Source organism: Natator depressus, chromosome 3, assembly GCF_965152275.1.
Source record: "Natator depressus isolate rNatDep1 chromosome 3, rNatDep2.hap1, whole genome shotgun sequence".
NCBI lineage: Eukaryota > Metazoa > Chordata > Testudines > Cheloniidae > Natator > Natator depressus.
Genome location: NC_134236.1, coordinates 148,827,842 through 148,852,717, shown reverse-complemented (window position 1 = coordinate 148,852,717; position 24,876 = coordinate 148,827,842). Strand labels below are relative to the sequence as shown.

At 52.4% G+C, this 24,876-nt stretch overlaps 2 protein-coding genes across 2 annotated transcripts in view; one reads left to right on the top strand and one right to left on the bottom strand.

Annotated features, from left to right (window-relative positions):
• Positions 1–6,468: 6,468 nt before the first annotated feature.
• DLK2 (delta like non-canonical Notch ligand 2) lies at positions 6,469–23,212 on the top strand. The gene is given in 7 exon segments (XM_074949035.1): positions 6,469–6,615; positions 6,618–6,696; positions 9,697–9,798; positions 12,009–12,072; positions 16,330–16,460; positions 17,639–17,783; positions 18,417–23,212. Coding segments are annotated over 7 exon segments (1,446 nt in total). The 3' UTR covers positions 19,195–23,212.
• Positions 22,137–24,876, bottom strand: part of ABCC10 (ATP binding cassette subfamily C member 10) — a 29,448-nt gene continuing 26,708 nt past the window's right edge. The window contains exon 23 of the mRNA XM_074949034.1: positions 22,137–22,695. Coding sequence (XP_074805135.1) covers positions 22,560–22,695 — 136 coding nt within the window. The 3' untranslated portion in view covers positions 22,137–22,559. The remainder of the gene's footprint in view (positions 22,696–24,876) is intronic.

Sequence of the window (24,876 nt, the reverse complement as noted above, 5' to 3'; positions counted from 1 at the left end):
ATAGCAAGTTGCCTCCCCTCCATTCAGACGCTGGCACCTATGCAACTGCATGGATGGATTTGCCCCAAGTCCAGAATCCTGTCTCCGACAGTGGCCAGTACCTCATACGTCTGGGGAAGGTACAAGAATCCCTAGTGAACAATTATGGAATAACCAGCATATATAAACTGCTTCTTCCTAATGACTCTGAACTAGAGAGTGGCTTAAGAGCCCAGGAGCTGGAGGGTTTGTATCCCTCCTGGAACTATTTTTTATATCCTTATTATCATTGCCCTGGTTGTTCTCATTATCCATGTAAATGTCCGATCCTTTTCTGAGTTCCACTGAGCTCATTGTCTTGATATCTTGTGGCAGCGAGTTCCAGGGGTTATAGACACATAAACTTTAAGGCCATAAGGGACCATCATGATTATGTGGTCTGACTTACAGCACATTGCAGACCATAGAACCTCACCCACCCACTCCTGTAATAGGCCCCAACAGGTTATTTATGTTCTGTGTGGAAAAGGGTTACCTTTTATTAATTTTAAATATACTGCCTTTCCATTTAATTGGAATGTCCCCACCCTTGTTCTTGTATGGCACAAGAGGGTAAATAGAAGTGCCATCTGGAAGGGCCAAAAGTGATGTGAAGTCCCCTGAACTCATGAGTCTGGTGCTGAGTCTAGGCAATGGCAACCGGGATGTCAAGGTCAGAGAGAATCTGGCACTGGGTTTGAACAACATCCCCAAGGACTTTGGGGTACAGAAAATGTAGCATTAGGTGGCCCGGGGAGGTTTAAGATAGCAGAGAATGCAGAGCTGAGCCAGGGGGTGTCCCAGCCTAGTTCCTCTTATGCCAGTGTGCATACCACAAACCCACCATTGCTAATGGCATTAGTTGCCCCTTTGCTGGTGCTCAGTGGCAGCCTCAGCAGCGAGGCCAAAGGACTGAAAGGGCCTTGGAGACTGAACTCCATTTGTACCATCAGAGGACGACCACCAGAGCAGGCTGAGGAAGGGCGGGCAGCGTGAGGGAGTTAGTACTATCACTTAGGCCTTTCCCATTCTTCCTCTTCCCAGGATCTGCTCCAAGTCCCAACCACACTTGTCGGGTGTGTGCATAGTTGTATTTCAACACAGCCACTCTCCACAGGGTGACAGATTGTTGACATGGTGAAAATTACCCAGGAAGAGCCAGAAGCTGTTTCACCTTTGCCCTTAACCCTCTCTCCTCTTTCTGCCACCCCCACCTCCCCAGTACACACACTCACGCTCATATCCCTGCTGCCCATGGAAGCTATTTCTAAGCAATCCCGGGCATCTGGGGAATGAGGCTCTGAACAAATATCGGAGCGTGCGCGTGCACGCACACACACAGACACAGACACGTGCTGCTGCTGCTGCAGAGTCAAATATAGACCTTGGGGAAGGGGGAACAATGGCAGGGGGGTTGGGTTACATTGCCGCAGGGCCAGCGGGCTGCGGGTGTTTGTTGTGGGCCAGGGTGGAATGGGAAAAGCGAGGGGGAGGGAGAGAACATTTGTTTTAATATATAGCCCCCCGCCTGGTGCTGTGCTATGCTGTGCAGCGTGCGTGTGTGATTGACCTGGAGTGAGAGCCAAGCTATGGGATGTTAAATTGAGTTGACAGCTCAGTGGCTTTTGTGGTCCCTCTCCAGCTGGTTTTCGCTACTCCCCTGTCTCCTGGCCTGGAGGTATTAGAGGGGGCAGGAAGGGGTGAGTTTCACTGGGCTTCTGCACAGAAAAGTGTTTCTCTCTTTGCTTCGGAGAAGGTTTCCCCAGTGGAGGGGAAGCCGCAGCATCACCTGTTCCCTCAGCCCAGCATCTGCTTCATGCCCCTGATGTCCAGTTGCCTCCAAGGAACAGGCTCCAGACAGCAAAAGAAAGGGAAGCAGGTCCAGCTGGTTTTGACAGGTAATTTTTCTGGCTGTATGTGAGTGGTGACAGCACTTTGGAAGAGTGGCCTGGGAGGGGCTGTTTAGCTGGCACGTGCCAAGGGAGTGAGGGACAAATGCAACAGGGTGACAGGTCACCCCATTCCAACCCCAGGTTCCCACTTTGTGGGATTTCCTTGAACAGGGGAAAATCTCTGGACAGATTCTTATGGCTAGAAAAAAAATCCTTCCTAATTCTGACCCAGCAGCTGTTCAATGTGAGAAGCCGCTGGGGATGGTGTAGCAGTGATCAGAGGCGAGCAGAGCAGGATCTAAGCCTGAGGTAGGGGGCAGGAATCCCAATCTCCCATCTCAGGTGCTGCAGAAAGAGTTGTCTTTCCTGACTAGGTCTCAAAGAGTTGGACATTGTTATAGCAAGTCCTAGACCAAGGATTCAGCAGGGGCAGGTTGAGAACCCTGCACGCCTGGGGAAGTTTCACTCTGAGCCCCTAGTGCTAGACAAGAAGTTGCAGGTGTTCTCCCACTCCTTTTTCCCCTCTGTCCCCTTCCCCCACTTTCTTTACCTCCCTTCTCCCCATCTCTTACTCTCTGTAAGAATCATACAAGGACCATGGTTAAAAAGTGAAAGGAAAAGTGTCATTTGTTTAAATTCACCCAGTTTTTCCTCTCTCAGTTATTGAAATGATTTCTGTTCCCTACCCTACTGCCTGTGAGTTTATATCTCCAGTGACCAAGTGTCACCTCATGTACCCAGATGGCACTCACTCAGTGCCACGACTCTCACGCTTGAGAGGAACAAAATGGAAAACCCTGGGTCCTGTACTACTTACTGCAATCTAAGCCCATCTCCCCCTCTTACAGATCCTGGTGAGTTGTATGTACATGCACACACTGATCTTAACATGGAGTGCTTCTCATTATACGGGTACACACACATTCACTCTGTCAGAGCAGACATACACACTGACACCACCATGGCTACACAAATACATAACACACACACTCCGTCCACCAGCACACACAATGGCACTGGCACGCAGAGGTCCTTATCACTCAAACTAAGAAAAATACAATGTAATTGTATGGGACCCTGTTCCCATAGTGGCCTCGCAATGCCCAGCAGTCAGTCCAAGGGCAATATCACAATAAGAGCATGTGAGAGCAGGTGAGGACAGGGAACAGGGAGAGATGTGAAGAGTGAGTAATAGCAAGCGCCTGCTACACCAGGGTAGTGTCCGAGGAAGCTGGTACAGGCAGTACCATTTGAAGGAGGAGGAGGGAGGGAGGTGAGCAGCCTAAGCCCCATAGCAAAGGTCCTAGCAGTGCCAGGCGCTGCCTGGGCTTGGCAGAGCAGAGGGAGCAAGTGGGGATATTGGGCAATGGTCAAAGAAGATTGAACAGCAAGGGAATTCTTCCTGTTCTTTTAGCAGTGCCAGCCAGGGAGGGAGAGCTCTCCTTCTGCTTTTAGCAGAGGAAGGGGAGATGTACTCTCCTCCTCACTGCTCCCCTTTACTGTAATGCCTAGTATCAAGAGAGGTAGGGCCACAGTTGTAGACTGAGTCAGAACACAAAGGGCCTTGCAGAACAGTGCCTTCCATGACTAGGTCTCCTAGGCGCTATGATAATACAACTACTACTACAAAGATGAGGCTAGTGACTTTGTAGAAGATGGAGAACCAGTGAAGGCCTCCCAGGATAGAGCTGGAGCAGTTCTGTTCCATGCACATCTGAGCAGATGGCTGAAGCATCCTGAAGAGACTGAGGTATGGATCTGAGGGGCCTCTGGAGACCATGGAAATGGGTGCTCATGCACCTGACTTGTGAAGGGAGCGATTCAGCAAAGAAGGTCTAGAAGATAGATTGAGGTGCAACAGTTTGCTCAGAGACTAGGGGAACTTAGGGCCAAGAGGAGAAAAGAGACCAGTGAGAAGGGAGGTGGTTGAATTGTGGTTACAGCTGAGTGTCCTTCTCCATCCAAGAGGGAAGGTGTCTGTCTTGTTGATGTTTGAGTGGAGCAAGTTAAGAGCCAGGTGTCACCGTGTGTGACAAAAGGGGAGGGAGATGCAAGGAGAGGGAGTTGAGGGTGATTAGCATAAAAGCAATAGTTGAGGTAAGTGAAATGATGTGCCCAAGTTGGAAGGGGTGGACAGAGAAGAGAATGGTGTCTTGTATGACAGACATATGAGGCACAGTTATAGAGACAGGTGAGATCTCAGGTAGGGAGGGAGCAGAGACACCAGCCTGAAGTCCAAGAGGGATGTGTAGCCCATGTCAAACGCGACACTGAGGTCAAGTGTGAGGGAGCCCTAGACAACAGAGGGGAGGAGGAGAGTGCCTGAGGAGAGTGCTTTCAGTGCTCTGGAGTTCAAATTGAAATGGACCAAGGATGCTGTGGGCAGTGAGGGTGTTGCAGAGATGATTTTCAACAGTATTTTGCTTTGAAGAGTACATTTGATCTGGGGCCACACTTGACAGCAGTGGGGTCAAAAGTGATTTCTTGAGGAGCACTGCAGCTATGAGTGTGGTAGGGATAGAGCTGCCAAGAAATGAATGGATGATCATAGTGCTGGCAGAGAGAGCCAGAGTGGAGAGGACAGGGCCTGAGAGAAGGTAGTCAGATGTGATGAGCGTGGATATGGTGATTTGGGAGGATTGGGAGACAGAGAGTGCAGAATTAGTGGCTGTGTGCTTTTGTTAACTGATGCAGTTCTGGAGTGGTAGGAAGTGGCAAACTCTGGGAAAGAGGTGAGGGGAAGAGGAGAAAGTGGGCAGGTGGTGGAGCAGATTGGTAATGCTGAAGAGTGAAACTTGCCAGGGCTTTTGGATGTTACACAGCAATAGACAGGAAGGTGCCTTCCTGTGTTGGAGAGAGGCCTTGCAGAGGACTAGCTGTTCTGTCTAGGTCTGATGAAGAAAGCTTTGGGGCACCAGTACCTCTCCAAGTGATCTCTTAAGGGCTTAGAGCTTATCCATGTAATGGAAGGTTCTGGAGGAGCAAGGAAACGTAGAGTTTTTAGAGAGGCAAGTTGGTTTGGAGATGCAGACAGAACAAACAATCAGATGCTCCCCAGGAGTCCTTGTCACCACACATAAAGATCCTTGTTATACACGCACACGCATACACAAGCAATCAGCTGACTGAAGATGGGGCTGACACACCAGTAAGCTTCCTGGAGATCCTTGCCGTCTTGAGTGGATGGAGAAGAAGAAGTTGGTTACTGGAGATCAATTAATGGCTTGTGGATGGTATGAAGAGGAGGGCTGGGATTCACAGAGCATTCAGATTGCTTTTCTGATGGGAGGTGACTGTCAGAATTACTCTGTCTCCGCTTTAAGCAATGCACTATCCCTTGGGGTGAAAACTGGAAGAGCTTGTAGGGCAGCCTTTAAACTAGACAGGAAGGGGCTGAAGGAGGAGCTTTCACTTAATTCAGATAATTTAGCATGTAGTTCAATATAAACATCAAAATAGAAGATGGAGACATTTTTCAGGAGATGATTAATAATGGGGGAAATGAGCACTGATGTATGAAAATGTATGTAGAAAAAAGCAGCAAGTGTGAGCAGGAAGACTTGATCAAGGCAGGCCTAAATAATGCAGTGATTAAAATGTGGCATCTTTGTGTGGTTGATTCACACAAGGACTCCCAATGTTGCTCCCGTTGCTGGAGCCGTACTGGTGCTAGTGCCACTGGGAGAAGGAGAGAAATGCCAGAGAAGCCAAGACCCTGCTGTGTTAGGGGAGTCTCTTGCCCCATTCTCCATGTGGATCTGAAGCTGCTTGCAGTCCTTGGTTCTCATCTTTCATTCTCAGCAGGAAGCCAGGGTTGGTGTCTCTGCTGGTCAGTCTCCATGAAGCAGATTTTGGCTGGCTGCCAAGCAATATGTGGGTAGTTAAAATCTCCATGACCACTGACCATCCTGTGACATGGGGTAACCCAAGAGTTGTCGTGGGGTTTCTCCTTGTTTCACGTCTGTTTCTCTAGCCCTTGGGACTGGTTCCTGGCACCCAGTGGTTTCTCCTTCCTTGGCTTTTCATCCCTTGTATCCTTCCCCACTGGACGTCATTCCCCACTTCCTCTCCTCACTCATATGGGACTGTAGCACCCCACCAGTGGGAAGGGGTTGTCTATTCAGCCCCGCACTCCCTTTCAGTGTTTCCTGGGCAGACCCTAGAGGGCTCCAGTGCCATTCCAGATCACAGGGGGATCCTCCCCCCAGGATTGGGACAGAGCCAGGGGGCTCTGGCTCTGTAACAGGGCACTCTCCTCCCTCCTCCTCTCCCCTGCTCCTGCTTTGCAGTGGTGTGTGGCTGCCCCCCACCCCCTAGGTGAGCAAGCACAGGGACAAAAACCTTGGGGCAGATTCTGCGGGGGAGGCCGGAGGGGGAAGATCTCCTAGGAGGGGGCAGGGAGGCGTCAGCCCAGCTCTCGGCTCAGGCAGAGGCGGCTTCCCCTCTGCCAATCGGGCTGGAGCAGGTGAGAGGTGAGTGGGGCAGGGCAGGGGACTGCCTGCGGCTGGGGGCTCTGGGTTTCCTGGCTCCCGCTCGCCGTCGGGCTGCGGGAGGCGGCATGTCCCGGGGAGGGCGCAGGGATGTGCAGCCACACGCAGCCCCTGGCAGCCGGCCTGAGCGCACGGCAGCGGCGGGAGGAGCAGCCGGAGCGGGGAGCCTCGCAGCAGCTCCGCAGCCCTGCGCCTCCCGAACCTCCCGCAGCCGGGCCGGGCCGGGCATGGCAGCCCCCCTCCGCCGCTCCCCGCGTTAGACCCCGGGAGCCAAAGGAGCCGCTGCGATCGCCGAGGTGAGGAGGCGGGAGGCGGGCAGGACAGGCGGGGGAGATCAGGGGGCGGCCTGCGGGCTGGGGAAGGAGTAGGGGGCGGTGGGCTGGGTGGGGGGTCGCGAGGGGAGGGAGGGAGGATCCGGCTGCCTACGGAGGAGGCGAGCAGGCAGCTGCGCGGGGGGCAGGAGCCGGCAGAGGTGCTGCCCCACCGCCAGCTGGAGTCCAGGCTCTCGGTGCCCGGCGGCCTTTGCTGGCGGGCGGAGGGGAGGCGCCCCCTGCCGGGCCGGGCGCCTGGGGAGGGGGATGTGGCTGAGGTGAGGCGGGGGCAGCACGTGTCTGCACTGAGCGAGCCCCTTGCAGCTGGCTCGGAGGGAGGAATGGAGGCGTCTGCAGCGGTCCTGGAGACCTGGCTCTCAGGTCCCTCTCTTCTCGCTCCATCCCGCGGGGCAGGGCCGTTCTGGGCTGGGGGTCAGGCTGGATGTAGAGACCCCGCCTGAGTGCACAGGAGTCAGGGGGCTAGGCAGGGCTGACAGTGCTCCTCTCCCCAAAGCACTGAACCTCGAGGGGTGCACCCCAAGGGGCACCACCCCCTGCACGCTCCTTGCTGCCAGGGGGAGATCGGGCCCTGGCCTCAAGGAGCCAGAACCTGGAGCTTGAGCAATATCAGGGTGTGCCAGAGAGAGATTCAGGGCCATCCCCTCCAACAGCATCTGGGGACAGGGGACAATCCTCCTACTTTGCTCTGAGGTGGTTGCTTTTTTCAGCTGATCCACTTTGTGCTCTGTCTTCATTTACAGCTAGTTTAGTTTAACTCCCTCTCCCAAAAAAGAGAGAGCTGTAGGGAGCCCCTGCGCCCCCACCTCCAAAGTGTGACGCTCGCTTAGCGAGCAAACTCGTGTGTCTGTGAAGTCAATGCTAAGGAAGCAGAGAGGTCAGGAGGGCAGCTCTAGGTGGGGAGTGGACCTTAGAGGTGTAAGTCATAGCCCCTGGAAACTCCAGCCACCAACCCCCCCAGTAACCCTCAGCCACCAACCCCCCCATCCACCAATTCACCCAGAACCCGCTGATCTGGTAGCCCGCAGAATCCCTACTCAGCAAGCCTAATAAATACATGAGTACAGTATTGAAAGGAGAAAGTTCCCTCAGTTCATGAGAGTGACCTAGGGCTTGGAATAAAGACCTAGCCCCAGTCCAAATACTGCTCATACTGCCTTTGCATTGTCAGAACACCTTATGTTTATTTAGAGCCTTTAATCCCAAAGGATCCCATGGTCTTTGCATGCTGCCTCCCCACTAGTGCTGGAAGGTTCTGCCTGAGCTGCAGGTACAGTGCTGGGAATAATGTCCACATTTTGATGGTCATGCCTCAAACTGGGACACTTCATGAGAAATCTAAGGGAAAATGACCTTTTCAATGACATGTGGTATGAGGCTCAGCTCCTAACGGCCCCGGAGGAGCAGGCTGCCAACTGTTCAATCATAATCCCTAAATTATTTTATAAGATTCACAGGAATCACTTCACCCTCGCCTGAAATGCAGCAGCTGTTCAACAGCTCACACCAACACTACATAGCACTTTAGGACAGGAAGTGAAGGAGAATCCTGTGCCCAAATGTAACTGCAGGGGGAATTCAGGGAGGTAGAATGTAATTATCTGTGGTGGAATTTGGTCAGGCTAATCAGAAGTGCCATGGGACTTGTAATGGCCACAGGTGGTTAGAATCTTTGTTCTGCAACTCATTTGAATGATGCTTCTAGCAGCACCGTACCTCTAAGACAACAGGACAGTCCAGACTCAGACCAGCCCCCTGCTGAGGTACCAGTGTCACTTCCTGAAGAGTCTGTCTGCTGCCTGAATCCTAGGAAGTCTCCCATCCAAGTATTAGCTCAGCCCAGCACTGCATTGCTTGCAAGCCACCCTTAAGGTAGAACAGCCCCTGTCCTTCCCATCCACATGTTTGGGTAGAGTCCCTCCATATGCTCATCATTCTCCTAGGAAAATTGCCTGACCCTTCTGATCTGGTTATATTTCTTTCCCTATTGTGTCAATTGCCTGCCCATAACCGTCCCAATGTGCCCCAGAAAGCTATGAAGGAACAAGGCCTTTTTGGGAAGTAGTAGTGCTGCTCCAGGAGGGCAAGCAGTGGATGGAAAATAAATGGACTCAGAAACATTGGAGCTACCAGTGGCTCTGCAGGAAGGCAGGAGAAACAGGAAAGAATGAACTACAGTTAATTAGGAAGGGAATCTTTGCTTTTGCTTCTTTAAGCTTTAACCCCAAATCTAGGGGCCTTTACCCCACTCCCACGTCCTGCAAATGTTGCTCCTGGCAGTACTGACCACCTGCCAGAGTTGGAGGGATTTATTTTCCTCCCTCCCCCTTTTGAGTCTGGCAGAGACAGAAACAATTTCCCTGCTTAGCCATCAGCTTTATTAGGTTTGCTAGCTGCAGCTCAGAGTGTAGTGAGAGGACATAAAGTCACCAGCTCTACATCTGAGTGCAGTTGGCTGCACTGATTGCAGAGGCAGTGAGGACTGAGAAGCAATCTCCTCAGCACAGCCTGAGCTGCACCTCAGAGAGTGTCACCTGTCCATTCAGACTGCAGTTAAGATGCATTGGTAGAGTCATGTGAGTGATCTCAGTATTGAATAAAAATGGGGATGGTTCCCCTATGCTGGGGAAGTGGGGTTGCTGGAGGGGAAGGCTGAGATACATGGATGGGCTCCAGTTTAATATCCTTAGTCATTATATACAGTACACGGGTATAATTCTGCTTTATACATTTAAAGGAGGCTGTTTGGACCCTGGAGCTCTGGTTGTCCCCATGAGAGGAGGTAGCCCAGAAAGACCTGGTGGAGAGATGTAGTGAGAATGTGACAAGTGGACAATCCTTGTAAAAATGCATGTGAACTTAGAGAAATAGGATGATGGGGAGAAAGGGATGTGTGAAGCAAACCCAACAAGGCTGCAGGGGGGTGGGTGTAGGGTTTTTCTGACTGTTCTCTTTATGTCTCTGTAGGTGTTCATCTCGGTGGGGCCACATTGACCATGCTTAGAAGTTTCTGTCTTCAGCTCATGTCCTTGGTTTGGATCCTCTTGGCCCATCACCATCTTGCCCAAGGTGAGACTCAGTAGACATGTGTCTTTCTCCTGTGTCCATCCTTCCAAACCCACTTTGGTGCTGCTGAAGTCTCCTCACATCACTGTTGTCCAGCAAAAGGAAGCTGATCCGACAGATGAGAGCAGAGGCTCTGCTTAGCCAGTAGGCATACTGTGCATGACTGGCTGCTTTCCAGAAGTGTCATATCAGTGCAGTGCTAGGCAATGCCCAAAGGGACAGAGGGTGGGACTCCCTTGGGCTGCATAGGGAGCTCACTCACTTTCTGTAAAAATGGCTGGATTATGGTAATGGACACAAAAGTTCCAAGAGGCAGGGAAAGGCAGGAGGAGTGCAAAATGCCAGCTTGGATCCTGAATTTGCCCCAGTTAAGTGGTGAAGCCACAAAGCACCCACCATTGCAGAGTGCTTATAGACATGAAACAAGATAGTACTCAGCCACAGGCTGAACTGGCCCCTCATGCTGCTCCAGATTAGCCATGGCACATTATGGGAGTTTCTAGTCTTGGTCTGGGCCAGAGGGAGTCTGCCTCCCGCTTGCAGTGAAGGCCGTTAGGATGCAGTGAGGAGAACACGCCATCCCCTCTGACTTCTCATGTTCCAAAAGTCTCTTTTGCTGGCAGCCTGATATAAGCTCTGCTGATGGGATTCGAGATCCAGCACAGGCCAAGGGGAGATGGACTCAGTCAGCTACTAATCCTCCATCTCCAAGACGGGTGCTGAAGGAGGCTCAGTCCCCGAGATGAGAGGTCCAATTTCCTGATATTTGCTTCTGCTCTCCCATTCCTACCCCATGTGGGTCTCTCTTCCTGCTCTCTTTGTCTGACTCCAGCCCATGTTTCAGGTGTGCAGTGACACCTGCTGGACAGGGGGCAGGATGAGAAGCTGTTTGCTTTGTTCATGCCCCTGGCTCTCAAAGCCTAAGAGTAACAATGATGGGGAGTGGAGCTCCCCCCGCTTGTCCCAGCCACAAGACGATGTGGGACTGAGCGCTCTGGACTGAGTCTAATGGCCACTCCTGAGCCCTGGAAAGCCATGTCTCAGTGATAATCAGTGAATAGGAAGAAGAGAGCAGGTGACCCGAGAGGGAGAGGCAGAGAGCAATGAACAGGAGGGAAGAGGGCTGGAGATGAAAGGAGACACCTGACTGAAGAAAGGAGGCCAGTGGTGGGGAGGAGGAGCAGCGGGGCCAGGTCATGGCTCAGTTACAGCCTTTGGGGCCTTTAAATAAATAAACAGAACTTGACACCTGTCAGGTAATAATGCCCCACTCTTGCTTTCCTCTCTGCAATAGAGTGAGGGATTGTTACTCACAGCCTGGCCTTGGCAGAGCCTCGCAGCATAGCACTCTGAAAGCATCTGCAGCCCTAGGGATAGAGGCACTACTGGGGACTGAGACAGTGCCAGTCCAGCCTCACTCACCTCACATCTTGGGGAAACTTGGCTTTTCCCAAAGGACACAAATGTTTAGAATCTTTAGAATAGAAGGAATCCTTCTCAAGGCCCTTAAGCTCCTCAGATTTCTGCTTGGAAGCTAATCCTAGACTTTACTATCATTATTATTTATTATATTATAGTAGCACCTGGAGGCCCCAGTAGGATGAGTCCCTATTGGGCTGGGTGCTGTAAACCCACAAGTAATACATATTCCCTCCCAGAACAGCCACAGTCTTAGGAAAGTGCCACAGACAGGGTGAAGGACATGATCCCAATACGTAATTTTCAAGCACATTGTTAGTTTTCTGAACAAAGACACAGTGTTTCAGCCACCTACCTGCTGTGTCTTGTCACAGCCCTAGATTGTGAGCTCTCTGGAGCAGGGATTGTCTTGTTTATACAGCACCTAGCACGCCAGTGCCCCTAATTCTTGATTGGGGTCCCAAAATGCTGTTGTCATACAAGTACTAACTGTTTCTGTGCACCTGCTCCTCACTGTCTGATCCTTCCCTGTGCAGATGGTCTCTTGTAAAGTCCTCACACCCAGTGTGGTAGTGACTCTGAGGGGCAGTCAGAGATAAATGAAAGAGGGGGAAGTGAGCACTTGCAAGATAAAAGGGGTATATTGCCCCAGGGCCCTCAGTGTGGATAGATCTGACCTAATAGGGGCCTTTGGCATGAGCAGTTCTGGAACCCTGGGGCTTGCATGCACTGGTTTATGCTTGCTTTTCTGACCTCCTTGTGCACTAACTCCCACTCTCTGCCCTGTCCTGCAGGTGATGACTGCAGTGAGCACTGTAACTTGGCCCACGGCTGCTGTGACCAGGACGGCAAGTGCAGGTATGGTGTCTGGAATTCCGGTGTGGGTGCATTTCAACTTTAACCATTCCTGGGACAGCTGATCTCTCGCTCCATGCACTGTTTCCTTGGGACATCCAAACCCTTTCCTAGGTCAAGGAATGCAAAGGGACTCATCCTACTCAACTCATCCAAATCTCAGTCCCCAGGCTCCAAGAGTCACATACTCCAGCCAACTGGATGGACCACCCTCCTGGTGGGAAAGGGTTGTGGGCTTTGCTTCAAAGCCTTTAGATCCCACCTGAAGCCAACAAACTTGCACAGTTCTGCAGAGGCAAAGTGGCCCCTATAATCTCAACAGCAGTCTGATAGGCAGCACAGCAATGTGTGAGACACTAGGGATCCTCAGGGCTTAGATATTACAGTGATGGGTATCCTAGACAGAGAACGATAGCCACCCAGACAGCAGGAAAAGGTTAATTGTAAGCTGCTTTAGACTCTGAGCTCTTTGGGGCAGAGACTGTCTTCCTGTGGGTGTGCAATGTGGGTACTTGCAGAACACATAACATACATGATAAATAGAAGGCCACAGTAGCGTTGACACCCACAACAGAAAGAGCAGTATTAGCTAGAATCCTGGCTTAGGGTTCAGTTATAACAATGTCACTGGAGCCATACTCTCTCTGTGCTACTTGTTGCAGGAGGGAATGGGGGAACCCACTGTGGCTCAGTTCTGTAGTGATGGCCTCTAAGACAGTGATGTGGCTGGTTTCAGGGGTGGCAGGTTTGTATAATTTTTGGTGGTGCCCAGAACAGGTTCAAGTCACGCTCCTCTCTCCCTCCCCCCCGCCCCACCTCCTTAAGGGTCTGGGAGGGTGTTTGGGTGCGGGCTCTAGGCTGGGGCAGAAGCTGGGCTTTGGGAGGGAGTTGGGGTGCAGGGGACGGGCTGGGCAGGAGGAGTGGGTGCGGGGGATGGGCTGGGGCAGGAGGGGGCTCAGGGCTGGGACTGAGGGTTGCGGTGCAGGATGGTGAGGGCTCTGGGATGGGGCAGGGCCGGGGCTGAGGAGCTTCGGGTGCAGACAGGCTGCCCCGGGGCTAGGGCCAGGGAGGAGGACTCCCCCCAACCCTCTCCTCCACTGGTACTGCCCCCCACTGTAGCCTCACTGGGGTGGGGGATGGGGCTGCCGCTTGCCCAGCATGGGGCAGGAACAGTGACTGTGAGCGGGGGGAGTGGGAGGGTGCAGGGTGTCACAACACTCACCCAAGCCCCAGCTGCTCAGGTCCAGGAAGCCCCCTCATCTCCCCTGTGGTAGGTGGTTGCTGGAGGGGGAGGGAGCTGCCATCACATGTGGCTTCCTCCCCTGCTGCAACCTCCTGCCCCACACCATAGTTTCACAGGGGACGGCTGCCCCTTGCCTGCAGGGCAGGATCACAGGGTCAGACACTCAAGGAAGCCCTAGCAGCTGCTCAGGTGAATGAGGTCCAGAGGTATCCCAGCTGGAAACCCACTCTGGGTCACCTCCCGGTGGGTGCCGGGGGGGGGAGGAGGGGAGGGCTGGGCTGCTAATCATGTGTGCACCTCCTCAGGTGCAGCAGCAGCCAGCTGCCTCAGGCCTGCTCTTGTGCTGTAACCTAGCCTCAGGCAGCAGCAGCAGCCGGCAGGGCAGGTGAGGGAGAGCAGCGCAGAGTGGCAGGGCAGCCCCCAGCTTTCAATCAGGCAGGGACGCTCCAGGGCCTGGGGGGAGGCACGTGGGGGGGTGGCAGGCAGGGGCCAGGCCGGGGAAGAGACCTGGCTCCAAACATTGGTGGAGCTGGGCCCCTGGCCTTGAATATTCCTGGAGCCCGGGCACCACAGACCCATGTAATTCGCTGCCCCTGGCTGGTTTGGGGCACAAGAGGTGGCAAGGGCAAGTCAAGGGTGCTGTGCTAGTCAGGATGGTGGTCTTGCTGCCTGTTATTGAGGTGGTTACAGAGGTGTTAGCTACTGCCTTCCCTTTTCAGGTCACCCTTGTTCTCTGAACCCTCCTGCAGCTTGGCAGCCTCTTCTCCCCATCATCTGGTTCTCAGAGAGACTCTCTGGCTAGCCTGTGCTAGCTCTGGCTGGCTCTGTCCGGACTTTCATTGCCCAGATGTGGAGAAGCTCAGAGCTCCTGCTATCTTGCTGGAGCCTATTGGGATTGTAGGCGCTGCATTGAGTTTGTGAGGTTTAATTCTGTGATACGTTTTGAGTCCGATTCTTATATCTTCCCTGCTCTGTCACCTCAGCTCAGTTCTACTTTAATCCGGGTGCTCTCTTTCTCGGACACATAATCTCTTCTTTCCCCATTGGGGAGTCAGGCACTGTCCAATCAGGGAACACTTACAATCAATGCCCACTGTCCTGTTAGGTCCAGAATGCTGCTGTGTACTGCAGTGACTGGTTTCTCCATCACACTCTTATGGTGAGCTTGTAGAATAAGGTAATACTATACATGGATCCCATCTGGAATACTGTACATGGCTTCACATCTGGATTATTGTGCAGTGCCTTGAGTCCCACAATTCAGGAAGTGTGATGGGGTGTTCATCCCACATGTGCTGGGCAAGGGTTAATATGGGCCTAAGAGACCAATTAACCTGCCTGCTCATACCTGGAGGGTAGGCCAGGCATAATTAGAGATAAAGCCCAGCTGGGGGAAGAGCAGGGCTTGTTTCTATAAAGAGCTGGGTGAGCCCAGTTAGGGAGGAGAGACCCAGAGGAGAGGAGGTAGAAAGTTTCTGCTCTAGGAAGCAGCCTGATAGGAGGCTGAGAAGCAGGGCAGGCTGGTTGGCTACTGCAGGAGTGAGCTGGAAGCCTGACTGGAGACAGGGACCCTGAGGCGTTATAGCCTGCCAGAACCCCTGAGGGAGGGAGGGAAGGAAGGAAGGAAGGAATGTATGTATGTATGTATGTATGTATGTGCTGCTCCCTGGACAGTGGGTTGTTCAATGCACAGGAGCCTGACAAGGTATGGGGACAATCTGTAGGAGATGAGGCACACTTGTGAGGAAGAGGCAGCTAGCTGAGGGCTGAAGATTTGGTTTTGTTGATATTTCTTTTGTTCTTTGGTAAAGGACTCTATGGCCCTGGGAAGGGCAGGAATTTTCAAATTGTCCTCGCCCTCTGGTCAGACCAGTCTTATAGCTGGAGTAGGCCAAAGGACAGTAAGGGGAAACTGAGGCAAAAGTTGCTGCAATGCCAAAGCCAGAGAGGAGGGGGTGTGTTGAGCTGGTAGATTTGTTGCAGGAAGGAAATGGACACATTATACTAGTAAAAAGAAAGCAACAAAATGTACAAAGCTACGGGGCCCTGGGGGGAATTCTGCATCCCTGATGGTGCCTGCCACCTGCCCTTTAGCTTGGCTGGAAGGGTACAGGCATTTTCTTTCTGTCTAATTTGATACTTGGATACAGAGCGGATTACTGGGAGGAGGACAATGTGGACTAGCAATTAAAATAAAGGCTGTTAACCAAATGTCTGGGGTTCTGTTACTGGCTCTGCCTCTGCCACCCTATGTAGCCTTGTTGGGTAAATCTCCTCTTTTCTTCTCTGCCTCAGTTCCCACATCTGTAAAATGCAGATAATATTTACCTCCATCCCTTGGGAGGAATAAGGCATTAAATGTTGGGAAAGGGCTTTGATGCTGAAGTGTGTGAAAGCATGTGCTGAGTGCTGCTACTCCAGCTTTTATGGGAGAAAATTAAATGTGGTAGCAGCGGTCGACATGTACGCACACAATGTCACTACAGCCATGTTACCAGACCAGGCGTATGTTTACGCTGCAGTCACGGGTGTGATTGCAGCTCAGTGGACATACCAGAGCTAGCTTTAAGTGAGCTAGCTTGAGTCTTGGAGCAGTGATGCTGTGGTGTGATGGGCTGGCTGTAGAGGAATTACCCACGGTTCCAGGAATACTTACGCTGCCGGCACTGCCCCGGCTTCACTGCTTCTGGGACCCAAGCTGGCTACAATAAAGCTTGCTTGGGTACGTCTACACCAGCTGCAATTATATCTCATGATTAGAGTGTAGACATGCCCAGGATCTGTCATCTTTGCCTCCTCCCTTGGCCTTGATGGGCTCCCCAGAAGAAGCAATTTTCTGCCTCCTGGGGGCGCTTTGAGAGAAGACTTTCCAAGCACCCCACACACCTATAGCAAGCGCAGGACGGTGTGTGAAGATAGGCTTATGTAAGCCATCACATAATCCACTTCTTGTCTATACTGTGCTGCTGTTGGGGAGGCTGCTGTGCTCGGACTGACCCTCCTGTATCCTCTTGCAGGTGCGATCCAGGCTGGGAAGGAGAGTACTGCGAGCAGTGTGTGCGGATGCCGGGCTGTCTCCATGGTACATGCCATCAGCCTTGGCAATGCATCTGTCACAATAGCTGGGCTGGCAAGTTCTGTGACAAAGGTAGGTCCCACCAGCTGGACAGGAATCAGCTTGCTTCAGCAAAGGGTTCAGTGACTGGTAACTTGTTTACAATAAAGATCTCCGGGTGGGGAAAATGTGGTGGACGGGAGGGTCCAAGTGCCCTGCAAAGCAAGGGAGGGGAATGTGGAGGGCACAGGGATTCGAGGCACCAGGTGTCAATCCAGCTGCCTGAGCATATCCCCATGAGATTCTATTTTTTACTCTTTCACGATTAGGGCAGGAGCCCAGCACACATTCCCTAAATGAAAGGTTGATGTCGCTGTTTAGGTGACCAGCGTTTTCTCATTGTGATGCTTGCATGGGAGGCTGGGGTCTTACCTTTCTGTCAGAGATTTGGCCCATCCCTTTTCCTTTCTACAGAAGGTGGTCAGGCTGCTGGGCTCTGATTCCCAGTTTGCAGGGCCCGTGATGCTGTGACATCGATGGGCCTGAGGCAGTGGCGTTAATGGTATTCGCTGGCTTTCCCTCACTGTTGGGTCTGCTGACAGTGCTTTCTATTTCCATCCGCACTTTCTGCCTTTGGCAGCCAGCTGGGTGGGAGCCGCTCACTCTGTCCACTTCAAATGGAAGTGAGTGATGAAGCAGCTTCGTGGCATAGCTAATCTGCCCTCCAGCTAGGGGTCTTGGGGTTCTGCGCTTCAGGCTGGAGGGTGTTCAGAATGTAGTACGCAGTTATTCTATGGCGCTCAGAGCCACAGGGCAGCTAAGGGCCTTCCCTTCTCTGCATCTCGCTTTCCCTGCCATATAGAACAATGTAAAAGTGCGTTGAGAGCTGTCGCTGAAGAGTTTAAGGCCAGATGGGACCACCAGCTTATCTAAACTGTCTGACCCCTCTATACCACAGGCCATTAAACCCTACTCAGCCACCCCTACTCCAAGCCCAACCACCAGAATTAGACCAAAGTTTTACAGCCCTCAGAAGGCTAAACTACTGTGTGCCACAGGCAGAGAACAGGCGGGACTGAGGTGCTCCAGTGCCTGAGGCAATGACAAGGAACTGACTGAGTTGTACCCCAGTGAGTTCTGTGTAAAAGCCATGCTGCTGGGACTGAGGGAAGCTGCAGCTCATGATTCATCTTTTCCCTTTGGGGTGGGGTTGACAGTTCTTGTTGGCACCAGCTCAGCTTACCAAATGCCTCCCCTTTCTCTCTCCTCAGATGTACACATCTGTGAACATGAGCTCCCCTGCCAGAATGGGGCCGAGTGCGTCTATGACGGGGACGGGGAGTATTCCTGCCTGTGTCCTGAGGGCTTCCATGGGAAGGACTGTGAGCGGAAGACAGGGCCATGTGAGAAGGCAGGGTGAGAGAGAGCGGCAGGACAGGTGGAGATTACATAAGGCATTAGCTCCAGCTCCTACTCTACCAATCAATAGCCCAGCTTGGATCATTAGCTGTGGATTTCCATGTTTATGGCACGAAGCCAAAATCTTCCTAGTCTTTAGGGGAGCTTTGGTTTAGCTAACTGTAATGGCAGCTCCCACAGTGGATGGAGTCTGAGCTGTGATCAGAGGAGATTCCAGTCACTCACGGTTAACGCAGTGACCCTGCCTCTGCTTTGCACTCAGGGAAACTTACTGGGAGTCAGCCTTCTCCTTTGTAAGGTTTGGCTTTAGGCTTTTCCTGATGTGGGATTGGCCAGTGACTTGGCCACGCTCTCTAGAAGGGTGGGAGGTAGCTGGGCTCCAGGTGTGTCTGTGCACGTCCATAGAGACATCTTTGGCGGCCTTTTTCCCCTCTGTGCACAGGGACCCAAACACCTGCCCTTTTCTCTCCCCCGCTTGAGGGTGGAATTCTCCCTTGTGCAGAAAGCAAGCACAAGGCCTAGGCACCACCTAAGCCCAGGAGTGCATTTCACCCTGAGAATGCAAGTCTATCTGGGGCCAGAGCTATGTCCTATCCAGGCCTGTGATCTGTTCCTGCTCTCTGCCTGCAGGTTTCCATGCAGGAATGGTGGCCAGTGCCAGGACGAGAACGGCTTTGCTAGGAACTTCACCTGCAAGTGCCTGGCTGGCTTTATCGGTGCCCTCTGTGAGAATGATGTAGATGACTGCCTGATGCGTCCCTGTGCCAACGGTGCCACCTGCCATGATGGCATGAACCGCTTTTCTTGCCAGTGCCAGGTGGGCTTTGAAGGCCGTTTCTGCACCATCAACATTGACGACTGTGCCAGCCGCCCATGCAAAAATGGGGCAAAGTGTTATGATCGCATCAATGATTTTGACTGCTTGTGTCCTGACGGTTTTACTGGCAAAACGTGTGAGGTCTCCACTCCGGAACCAACCTGGGTCACCTTCTACTTGCCTGCTAACAGGAAGAACAACGTTGCTGTGAAAAGCACAACCAGCGAGCATCTCTGGGTTACGCAGCCCGAGCCAGTCAGGACTGTGGTTACTGGGAGGCGGGTTGCCAACCACAGCGAGAGAGCCAGTGGGGGAGGGCTGTTGAAAATTTCTGTGAAAGAGGTGGTGACCCAGCGGGATGCAGGGTTGAGTAAGTCCCAGCTGGTGACCGTGCTGGTGTTTGGGATACTCACAGCTGCGCTGGTCCTGGTGACCATACTGTTAATGCTGCGGAACCGGCAGAGAGGGCGTCAGAGGTCAAACTGGTGCCAAAGCCCCTCACAGGCTGCAAGGAAGCTCCAGGAACAAGAATGTCAAGTGGGCATGTTAAATACAGTCATGGTAGAACCCAGGAAGACAACAGAGCTGTGAGGACTCTGGCACTCTTAGAGTGGGGCCCTGCCAGGCAGTCATGCCAATGAACCCTTCAAACTACGCCCTGGGAGTCATTCTGGTTCGGTATCTCCAAAGTACTAAAGGTCTTTGGTGCAACCTGGTCTGTGATTCAGTGGGGAGGGGGTTTCCACAGGGCAGCGAATTCGTATTTGAAAACAGAACTCTCGAACAGGGTGTGACCAGCCTATCCTGGATCTAATCCATCTCCATCAACCAGGCGCACCTAGGAGTCCAGAGCAAGGGCTGCGTCCGAACAGCCCACTACTGGAAACGGCAGCACACTGACTTTGTCAGCTAGCACCAGAAGACATTGGTACCATCTTATACTAAACCACGCTAGAAATGAGACTGATCATGGCAGAGCAGAAGAGGGGCATGTCCCTCTGAGAAACTCAAACTCTGCCAGGCCCCTGGATGCTTGGTAATTCCTAGTGCTGCCACTAGTGCCATCTTTGGCCTGCTGTTCACAATGGGGCTAGGGCTTCTGGAGCTGTTGGGCTCTGTGTCTGCCCTTCTGTAGTGCTGTGGGGCTCCCAGCTCTTTCTGGTGGCCATAGTTTGTCTGTTCCAACTGCACAGTCCAAAGGAGTGAGCAAACGGGCTCCCTCCATAGCCTTGAGGTGCTGTGAGCTGGTTGGGAAAGACTCCAGAGGTGGCTTGAGAGCCCATCTTGCCCTGATATCATGTCCCTTCTTCTTGTAAGAGTGTTTTGTACCTTGCTGCTGCTGATCCATCTGTCTTTTCCCCCTTTACCAAACTGGTTTGTGTGTCTTCTACTAGTAATGCACAAAGCTCCTTCCCCACCCCAACACATGCTTCCGCTTCCCCACTCGCTGAGGGGGAGAGCCAGATGTGTTAAAAACACAGCCATCTCCCCTCCAGTGTTCTGGAGGACTGGGCTGGTCCCTACCACATGCCCCTGCAGGTGGAATTGAATATGGAGGAGGCTGGAAGTGAGCTCTGGTTGGTTCAGAAGTAGTCCAGGTCCCAGTTCCTGACTGCCTCCCCCAGGCACAGAGCTGGGAGTAAGCTAAAACCAGCCATTGTAGCACCTTTCAATACAAAGTGAGGGCGAGGCTCTCTCTACAGGATGCAGGGGCAGATTAAAGTTTTGGATTGCCCTGGGGAACAGAAAGGTACCCCTACCTGCTCAGCAGCCATTGGTGCACCTTTCAGTAAGAAGCACACCTGTCCTGATCCCTAAAACACAGCAGAGGGAATGGGACATTTAACCATGGATCTAGGTAATCTCCTGGCTGGTCCAGTCCAATCACCGTTGACAGATCATTCACCCCCTCCCTGCCAGGGACAGCATAGGGCTAGACACCATGCCTCAAACAAGGGTGAGAGAGTTTCCCTGTTTCTCACCACTGCCCCACAGCCTTGCTATGTTGTATTCAGGCAGGGTCCACAGAGACCATGCCACAGCCAAGGTAAAGGAGCTAGAGCCCCAGGTGGAAGAGCGGGCTCCTGCCTGGGAATGAGGCAGAGCAGGCAAAGGAGCTAGAGGGAGAGGAGATTAGGGCTTTACAAGGAAGATTATTTTTTTTAATACACTGATGGATGATGTAACTTTATCAAATAAAATACCAGAACCAGCATGGAGCCTAAAAAGCCCACAAGCAGAGCCCTTTGCTGGTGGTTTTCTCTCTTCTGCCCAAGTCCACCCTAAATCTTTGCCAGAGGAGCTTCCCTGTAGCCCCTCTAATACCTGATTCTCATGCTGTACCTCAGAGAGACCCTCTAACCCATGGGGCCTGCTGGGGGGTCCTCAATCCTATTGCCCCAAGACAGAAAGGCAGTGTTACAACTTGGGCTACAGCTCAATGAGCAAAGAGGGACCAGGGCACCCCGCAGGGATGCAGCTGGGTCCTGCAGCCTCAGGTGCAGGAAAGGGGCACCTGTGTCTCAGGTCAGCCTGGAGAAGGGTTTGTTTCTGCTATGGGCATCCTCAGAGTGGTGGAGAGAGGGGCTGTGTGGTAATGGCAGGGTCCCCAAACTGCACACTAGGAGAGCAAGATGGGTTATGAGTCTGTCTAGCCTAACTATGGGCAGTGGGAGGGGAAATGGGGAGAGATCTCAGGCCGAAGGATAGAGGAAAACTCCCACCCATGGGGAGGTAAGAAAGGGAGATTCAGCTTACGTAGGCCAACGTCATTGTGTGGGAGACATGGATTCAAAACCCAGCTCTGCTGCTCCCTCATTCCCTGCCCACGCCCCAGATCCCCAGGCTGGTAGGCTCTACCCTATCATGTGAGATACCCAGGCTTCAGTCTTCATTACAGGGGCCTCTCTCTATGGCCAAGCTGGAATCAGAGCAGTGCTGAGGAGCTTTGAGGAGAAGATTTCTCCAGCCTCCTGAACCAGAAGGTTGTGGAGCTGGGGGAGGAGGGATATAAGATCTCCTTTGGAATAGTGCCACCTAGATTAACTTTGGAGGCCTTTAAACACCTGAAGGGTGTGGGGTCCCCGAGCAGCCATAACGAGTACAACATGCAACACTGACACCATCTCTGGGCACTAGCGTATTTGTACATACAGGGGGCCAGATCCTGTCCCTAACCGAATGCCCGCTATTCAGTCCACTGAGGCTGTGCTGTAAGGAAACCACAGCTCAGGGGAGGAGGTATCTGCAACCTGTACTGGGCTCCCAGCATGCGAAAGGGCTTACTCCAGCAGGAGATGTAGGGACAGAGGAACCATGGCTCCTAAGCACTGCCTGTCACTGGTGTCAGTGTGGAGAGTCATGGGCTGCTTTGTGGAGGCCGGTGAGGAGACTGCACCTGAAAACTGTGTGTGTGTGAGGGAATCTTCTGACTGGGAGAGGGACTGTGAGGAGGCCTGGTTCTGAGGAAAGGGGAGCAGTGATGAGGGCCAGAGCCAGAGGACAAACAGAGAGCTTAACAAGGACATTTGCTCTTTATTTTAAATCATGAGTCCTTCACTGGGAGTCACTGATTCACTTAACAGTAGAGAATAAACCCTCATTACACCAAAGGGGATGCTGCCCCAAGCCAGGAGCATGTTTCCTCATCCTAGGACTCTTGACCCAGACCAGTAAGTCTCAGTCCAACCCCATCATGGCTTGGGAGACTGCTCCTCGTCCTCCCACGACTTCCCACCTGAAACAAGGTCCACTCTGAGCAGGACCCAAACCAAGAGCCAGTGTCACCCTCTGCTGTCCTTTGTGCAGGCTAGTGCATCCCCTATGGCAGCTCCTGGCCCAGCAGGAAGTAGGTAGTTGCCTGCACCCACAAGCCTGTTGGGGTCCAGCAGAGATGGGGGTTGCAGGTGTGCAGCCAGGAGGTGCTCATCACTGGTCTCAGTCTCTTAGCAGAGAAGTCATTGCTGCCCACTGGTCAAGAGTTGCTGAAACAAGGAGTCTTCCCTCTTGCTGAGGACAGCAGGTGAATCCAGCTCCGCCACCTTCCCCCCATGCATCACTAGCACACGGTCTGAGTCCAGGATAGTGTTCAGCCTGATGAGAGCAAACATAGAAACATGCATGTGTGTGTGTGCGTGGGGGTGTCTTGGTCTGTGCAGGGGGAGACACACCAAATACTGCTCCCCCATTCATTTGCACAGAAGCCTGAGACCCCCCCCCCACAGGCACCAATATCTACAGAGCCCTTCATCACAGTTGCTGGGGGAGCACTTATATACACAGGGATCACTTCTTCAGCGCTAAAATGCAGCCATCTCTGGGGAGAAATCTGGGAGCTGTTTAACAGGAACACTACACAACAACTTTCAAGACAGAGTGAGAACCCAGGAAGACAGCATTTCTAGTAGGTGAGAGCAGGAAGGCTGGGAGTCAGAACACCTGGGTCACCTGCCTGGCTTTTCCATCAACTGGCTTTGTGAACTTGGGTGAGTTATTTTGCCAATCTGAGCCTCAGTTTCCCTATCTGTAAAATGGGGATAATGATAGCCATTGCCTCCCGGGGGGCTGGGAGCCTAAATTCATTCCTGTCTAAAGCACACAGAGATACAGTGGGAGGATGTAGTATTATTAATGGTATTAGAATAAACTGCATGAAGTCACAGCACTGGAATTGGATCAGAACTGACATTAATAACCCAACTCTTACAGAAAGTACAAGTGGATCTTCACATGGACCCCAGGTGGTCAGGATCTCAGTTTCCCATCTCCCTCAAAAGACAGAACCTCCCGCAGCCCATGGTGCCGGGCTGGGGCATGAGTCAGTCCTGATGGAGTGAAAAGTACCAACAACTGATTCTTTTGCAGCACCTGGATTTCCCTAAAGGTCTCCCATCCAAGTAATGACTCAGCCACATATATCAGAACAGCCATACTGGGTCAGAGCAATGGTCTATCTCCTATTATTTTTAACTTGGCGTCAGCAAACCTTACACTATAAGGCTTTATCTGCGGCTGCAACATTGTTTTAAAAGCAAAAGAGCTTACTCAAACCAGCCAGGCCTGAATTCTATTAAAAAGGGTTAAAAAAAAGCCCTTAGGCCTTCAGCAGGAAGACCTCCTCGACCCTTATGGCCTTCCATCCCCTCGACTTAACTAGTGGCCATGCCCTGGGGTCTCCAACATTATGAAAAGGGGTAAATAACACTTCCTTATTCACTTCCTCCACACCATTCCTGATTTTATGGACCTCTGTCATTAAACCCCCCAAGTCATCTCTTTTCCAAGTTGAACAGTCCCCTTCTTTTTAATCTCTCCTCAGATGGAAGCTGCTCAATACCCTTAATTATTTTTGTTGCCTTTCTCAGTGCCAGTTCCAATTCTAATGTATCTTTTTTGAGATGGGGCGACCAGAACTGCACACAGTATTAAGATGAGTATAGTCTACAGCCTGAGGTGGCCTGGCTGCAGCGTGCTCTTCCTATCCACCAGTCCCTTCTTTCTCTTGGAGCTTTTTAACCTAGTGGTAATGGCCCACATCAGGGGAGCAAGGGCATCCCTGGCCGGGAGGTGGCAGTGCAGTCTCTCGTCCTCTGCCTGTCCTGCAGTGCCCTCTACTGGGCAAGACCAGCTCCGTTTCATGTTCTGCACCCTCTCTGCTCTCCATGATGGTGGGGAGCTTTGAGTACAATTGTCAGGCTCTCAGTTTTCTATTTCTCAACCCCTTTTCACCCTCTGAGGCTACAATACCCCTGTTCCACTTGGCAGGAAATTCAGGGGCTCCCTAAGTCCCTATCAGACAGCTTCCAGCAATATATAGAACATGCTGGGTTTCCACCTGGCACCTACCAAAGAGAAGAGTTTGCTATTTGGACAGTATCTGGATGCTCCTGGAGACTGGCAGTCAGGTGGACTGGGGCCCAGGGGCAGGAGCTGAAGGGGGATGGTAAATGCCTGCTTCGCTCCAGAGCAGCAAAAGGAAACAGACAAGTTTGCACTTGAAAAATCTTGTCATGCTGATTTCACAGGTCAACTCACATATGGGGCTGAATATCAAGGTGGGGGCAAACACAATGCTGAGATTGTGGGCGTGGCCAGCACTGGGCATGGCGAGTGGGTAATGCTGGGGCTGTAGAAGTGGCTAGTGGGGGAAGACTGGCGCTGTGGGCATGGTGAGTGGTTAATGGTGGGGCTGTGGCCGGTGTGGGAAGGCTGGCGCTGTGGTGAGGTGAGTTTAAGAGTAGAGGGCTGTCCCTTTCTCCATAAGGCATTTAGAAG